The 6,196-nt window shown below is 32.2% G+C and overlaps 1 protein-coding gene across 1 annotated transcript in view; it reads right to left on the reverse strand.

The window, feature by feature from the left end:
• Positions 1 to 6,196, reverse strand: part of LOC117182897 (4-coumarate--CoA ligase 1-like) — a 14,749-nt gene continuing 8,553 nt past the window's right edge. The window contains exons 4-7 of the mRNA XM_033376011.1: positions 1,515 to 1,692; positions 1,186 to 1,416; positions 866 to 1,095; positions 1 to 712 (exon numbers count right to left, since the gene is read on the reverse strand). Of these exons, the coding sequence (XP_033231902.1) occupies positions 551 to 712; positions 866 to 1,095; positions 1,186 to 1,416; positions 1,515 to 1,692 (801 nt within the window). The 3' untranslated portion in view covers positions 1 to 550. The remainder of the gene's footprint in view (positions 713 to 865; positions 1,096 to 1,185; positions 1,417 to 1,514; positions 1,693 to 6,196) is intronic.

Here is a 6,196-nt window from a genome sequence, read left to right on the forward strand (position 1 = left end):
AACACAAATGTTCGTGACTTACAATTTTTTAGATTTCAACAAAATATAAAAATTTGCAACCAAATTATAAACCTGATGAACCTAATAAAATATTAAACCTAAATTCCTGTAAAACCTAGTACAAAATCATATTGTCCATATTTATACCAATTGTGTTGTATATATTGCGGATCTTTTTTCTGGGTGTACTTTTTACCTTACAGTGTTCATATTATTTAAAAAACTAGGATTTGTCTAATAACATATGTTCTCTGATAATGACAACTATACCTTAAAAAAATATAAGCTTCAAACTCATATTTCAATTTTCAATCATACTTTATAGGAAATTTAATTAAGTAAAGTGCGTTATATGTCGTAGTGTCAAGTTAGGTTTTAGAACCAGGTTTTTATGCGTCATATAAGTAAAAAATGCATTTCTTTAGTCTTAACTGTATAACCTTATGATGTAAAACATTGATGCAAATTTGGTGTCTATTTCGGCGTAATAATTAAGGTTCATACAAGAGGGTTTAAAATAAACTTTTTACAAGCCCTCTGTCATAAAATTTTATGTTGATTGCGCATAAATCTTTGCCATTTCTTTAAGTGTTTTTTTGTCGATCTTGCCGTTTGGTGTTTTTGGTAATTTTTCCAGAAATATTATTCCACCTCGAAGTTTTTTAGTATCGCCAAGAACTGAAGTAAATTCTAAAAGTTCCTCTTTTGATACCTGCAGGTTAATTTATAAAATAAGTAACTTTTTCGTTAAAATAAATTAAGAGAATAAAACTCTACGCAATACAATATTTTCTTCTCGTATAAGGATATTAACACTAATAATTTTCTAAAATAAATCAAAATTATTACTACTCATTATTGATACCTCGGATTTTTTGGCTTTAGTGACAAAAGCAATCGGATGTTCATCATCCAAATGATGTGGAACTGCTACTACAGCCGCGTCTAGTATGCCAGGATGTTTTAAAATAACATTTTCAATTTCTAAAGGTGAAATTTGGTGGCCTCTGAATTTGATTAATTCCTTGATTCTATTCGCGTAATAAACATTGCCCTTTCTATCATAATATCCTAAATCTCCAGTGTGAAACCACCCTGAAATCAAATCAGTGTATTTTACGATTTATGTTCTAAATTGTGACCAGCATTGAATAAATATAATTTTTTAAATCTCTTAAATCCTACCATCAGAATCTATACCCTCTTCAGTTGCTTTTGGATTTTTGAAGTAACATTTCATCATTCCTTTGGATTTGAAGTGCAGCTCACCTTCTTGGTTTGGCCCTAATATTTCTCCAGTTTTAATATCCAAAACCTTCATTTCCACATCAGATAGAACTACACCACATGAATCGTAATTGATGTTTTCTTTGTCATCATCCAACTGAATAATGGTGGCTCCTAATTCCGTACATCCTACAATAAAGACAGATGGATAAGAAATTTCCAATCTCACTGTAGATATTTTAATTCAATATATTTAACTGATATATAATTGCAGATATTTCACTAACCGTATATTTGATTCATTGCGGCATTTACCAAAGCATTATTCATATTCCACACAATTTCCATTCTTGGTTTTGAACCTCCGAAAACTAGAGTTTTCACTGAAGATAAATCATATTTAGCTAGAATCTGGGATTCAGAAAGATCGTTCATCAATCCTGTACCCAAAAACATCCAGTTGATCTTCAGAGGAAAAAAAGTTAACTCTTATTCGCTAGAACTTCACATTTCCGTGACTTAAAGTGATTTACAGTTATTTCCAAGAAGGAACCCAGATAGCAATCGTGCGGGGCACGTTACTCGCACGGGGCACGATACTCGCACGACATGCGAGGCACGCGGTGCGTGAAAGGTGCGAGGCATATGCCACGCACTTTATGAGATTCATTATGTGCGGCGCACATGATTCGCATTTTTTGAGAGCGATTATTTATGCATAATATATAAGTAAGAAGCACATTTTTCAATAATAATAATGTAAACTATTACCATTGTATGAACTACCAAAATAATTGATTATTATAATAAACTAAATAAACTATTAGCCACAAATGGCATAGTTTATTCATTTAACCAGTCTAAATTAAAATAATTTTCTTTTAAATTATTTTATTGAAAAAAATTATTATTATTAAATATTGACTTAATTAATATTGTGAAAATTTTTTTTTACATAAATTAAAACATTCTTGATTTTATAATTAGAATAAATTAAAAAACTAGTAAGAGTTATTGAATGCAAGATTGTAAAACTTCAATGTACAATACATTTTATATATTTTAAAACTATAATTTACAACTTTAATCGATTATACAAATAATTTCAAGTGACCACTAATGTTCATTTTGCATTGAAATATTATTTTAAACTTTATCAATTTGAATTTGAAATGATTTAAATAACAAAATGAAATTGTTGATATTATTTCTACTTTAAATATTTATTTATTTTTGTAACTTTCATTTGTGCTTTTAATTTCAAGTTCAATATTAAATTGAGTGTGAAATCTAATTTAAAATAAATAATTACAAATTTTGTTACGGAATTTAAAAAATGCGTCTTCAATTCTTAATCGTATTATATTTCTTTTATATTATTTTGAAGTATAAATAAGAAAGTTATTTAAAAACCGCGCGCATTCGTTAAATAATATACGGTACTTGTGTTGTGACTTTTTGATGACACAGTTAATTGTTTTCTGCCTCATAACTTTCGTTATTATTCAAACCAAAAATAGGCCCTTTGCCTTTATTATGTTTCACACAATTTCTGAAAGTTTCAAAAACAACAAAAATACATTATTGTAAGCACAAACGTGCTAATCTCGCAAGTATCACATCCTTAAGTTTTGTGATATTAAATATTACTACAGTTATGTATAATAGGTATAGTTTATAAATACTGGATAAAACTAAAATGTATTAATATTCCTTGCTACCATAATAAAAAATAAGTTCATGATAAATTACTTGCTCTTTATTTAAAAATATAGATGCAAATATTATTTCGCACCATACACGCACTGACCCGCAATACGTGCGACCTACCTGTCACGCATATAAGCACGCAGCTGTGTCGCCCCCTGCGTAGACGCCGGGCGCGCACTTTGCTATCTGAATAGTAAGGAGTGATATCACTGTATGTGTTTGGTAAGGTGAGGTGAACCACAAACGTCCAAGAATTATGGTACCCAGGAGCTGTTGCGCGCACATGCGTATTGGGGATTGGGGTGTCGGGTGTTCTGCTCACTTTCATATGTTATATTTTGCCATCTTGAATCATATGTAGGTTATGCTCGTTTATGTTTTTATTACGTTGGGTGTGTATCGCGTTACTAAATTAAAAAAGAGAAGGAAAATGGCATCAAAAATATGATAAGTATCTAGAAATTGTAAGTAGGGGAGAGGGCTTAGTTGTGAGACAGGCTTAGATGTGAGACACTCGATTTTCTCTGTCATACAATATCAACATGGCCGGCCCGACTACTCCCGAACTTATTTTGACCTGAGCCAGTATTTGTCCCTACACCGAAGTAGATAGACGCATTTTTGCATCAGTTGCGAATATTGTGTGCAAAAATGGAGTGAAAAACTTTTTTTGGTCTTTTGCAAAGTGCCATTTTTTCGAGTGAATCAATTGAAAAAGGTAAGTGGAATGCATTAGCATTTAGTGTTTTCCTCATATTTTGTGATGCAATATTACATTATGCCAATCTACGGTTGGAAATTTTCTTGTTGTCATCCTCATAGTGGCGTCATGGGTTGGCTGAGAGACATAGTACTGGCTTAGTTGTGAGACACTTTGCTTTTTCAGTGTATTCAATTGAAAGCGTATACCACGGTCAAATATCATCATTTTTGTCAGCATAAAGTATTTATTTACCATTTAACTGATGTTTTGCTCCATTCATTTTTATTTTTAGCAATGTCAACTCCAAAAAGGACAACTAAAACCCAACAAAGGGATTATAATACGCTGCTTCAAGGCATTAAGAGTTGTTTGATAGAAAATAAAAGCATACGATCGGCTGCCTGCAACGGGCATTTCTCCATTCAATCCCGATATCTTCACTGATGCTGATTTTGTCCAAGTCGTTGAACAAAATGCTGAAGCAGTTGCGGTTGACGCTGATGTTCACGAAGATAAATAGCGGCGCATTATTTTTGATCCGACTAATGTTGGACGGGAAAAAGAAGTGGTTACATCTGAAACGTGAACATCTGAACCATCAACATCTCGATCGGAATCAGTTTTGTCAGCTGTCACCACTTTTTCATCGATTTTAGATGAAATTGGCCCATTGCAAGCAACTGCTGCCACACAAAACCCATCGAAATGTGACCGAAAGACGATGGAGAGTAGCGAGCTGACTTCTCCAGAAAACATTGCTATTTTGAAGAAGAAGGCAGCAGCAGCGAAGAAACTAGCACCGAAGAACCCAACACCAAAGAAGGCAAAACCACCAGCCAAGCATTCCAAAGCAAAACTATCACCACCATCGGATGAAGATGCAGACTTTTGCACCATTTGGTTAAAGTTTTTGCCGACCACATTGACCGCTTTTAATTCTATCAAATGCATTTCGCGCGAGCGGCCGGTTCATTTGAGATGTGCAAATATGCGTGAAAGTTTCTACACTTGCAAACGTTGTGATAGCGATTTTTATTCAGAAGATGATAATAAACAATGAAAAGTTGCAGTTATAAAAATAATTATTGTCTACTGAAAGCCTTCAGAATGAATAAAAATTCATATTTTCAAATATTTGTCTAGGTTTTACTTGATATTTTCCCATTTTTAATGGATTTTTCTAGGTGTCTCACAACTAAGCCACTTTTTTTCCCGGAAAAAAATCATGCATTCACTAAATTGGTCATAAATTTTTTTATGTTGATGGAATAAGTATACTTTCTTCAGATAAAAGTTGTATATTTTTATTACCTTTGCAACGGCGTATATAACTTTTCATTTGGTTAAACCAGTAAAAATTTATAGCTCAAAAACAAAACCCGTCTCACAACTAAACCTACTCCCCTACTATCGTGAGATTATTATAATCATATATGGAGTATGGGAGTAAGGGATAAAGTAAGTTTCAGTGAAGAAAATATTGAAGGTTATTATATTTAAAATGCAGTTTCAAAACTTCCAAAGCGTGTTGACATCGTTGACATGGCAACCGCCCATGCGCATGTGACCGTGCCCGAAACATCCCCTCGGTACCAGTGATCCCAGATCTGAAACGAGACGTGGTCCAATACTATGACACGTCTATGTTCGTGTGAATATGGTAGGAGACGATATAAATGCCTGGGTTGCGCGCGCAACCCATTTCTCCTCTTCTGAATTTGAAAACTCGAAGGTGCACGATTGCCGGTCGGAACACTTCGGCGGTTCTATTTATATCTCTATCTGCTTTGAAATAAAATGAAGAGATTATGATTTTAATATTTCCAGATTTCGATGCTCGGCTGGCGATTCTCATGATTTGAATACTTCGCGCGCCTCTTTAATGCGTGTATTTTGAGGTTACGTTACTTCAAGTATAAAATCACATTCAATGTAAAAATTCAGCTTTTTTGTAGATGATACTCTTTTTGACTTTAAAATTAAATAATTTTGTTGAAAGTTCATATATTTTGTTGGAAGTTGACCTTGCTTGGTAAAAATTTAATCGTTTTGGTTGAAAATGTATAATTTTTGGTCAAAAATGCAATTGTTTGGTTGAAATATGAACTGTACACCTTCTTGGGCTTAAAAGTCGATTATTTCACTAAAAGTTGAATTACTTTGTAAAAAAAATACTGTTATTTTCAACAAGGTTTTATAATTATGGTTAAAAATTTAACTATTTGGTTGAAAGTTTAACTCTTTGATTGAAAACTCATATTTCTCGCTGAAAAAATAAACTTTTTGTAGATAATTCGTTTTATTGACTTTAAAATTAAATAATTTGTTTGAAAATTCATGTATTTTGTTTGAAATTTGTTTTTTTTTTGTAGATCATTAATTTTCTTGTTCGAAAATTCATGTTATTGGTTGAGAATTTAACAACTTTATTGAAAACTTATTTTTTCGATTCAATTTTTTTTTTTATCTGAAAATGTAACTATTCTAGGATTGATTAAAAATTAATCGTATTTATCTGGAAATTGAACTATTCAATTTTTGTTTGAAACTTTATCC

This window comes from Belonocnema kinseyi, chromosome 2 (genome assembly GCF_010883055.1).
Source record: "Belonocnema kinseyi isolate 2016_QV_RU_SX_M_011 chromosome 2, B_treatae_v1, whole genome shotgun sequence".
NCBI lineage: Eukaryota > Metazoa > Arthropoda > Insecta > Hymenoptera > Cynipidae > Belonocnema > Belonocnema kinseyi.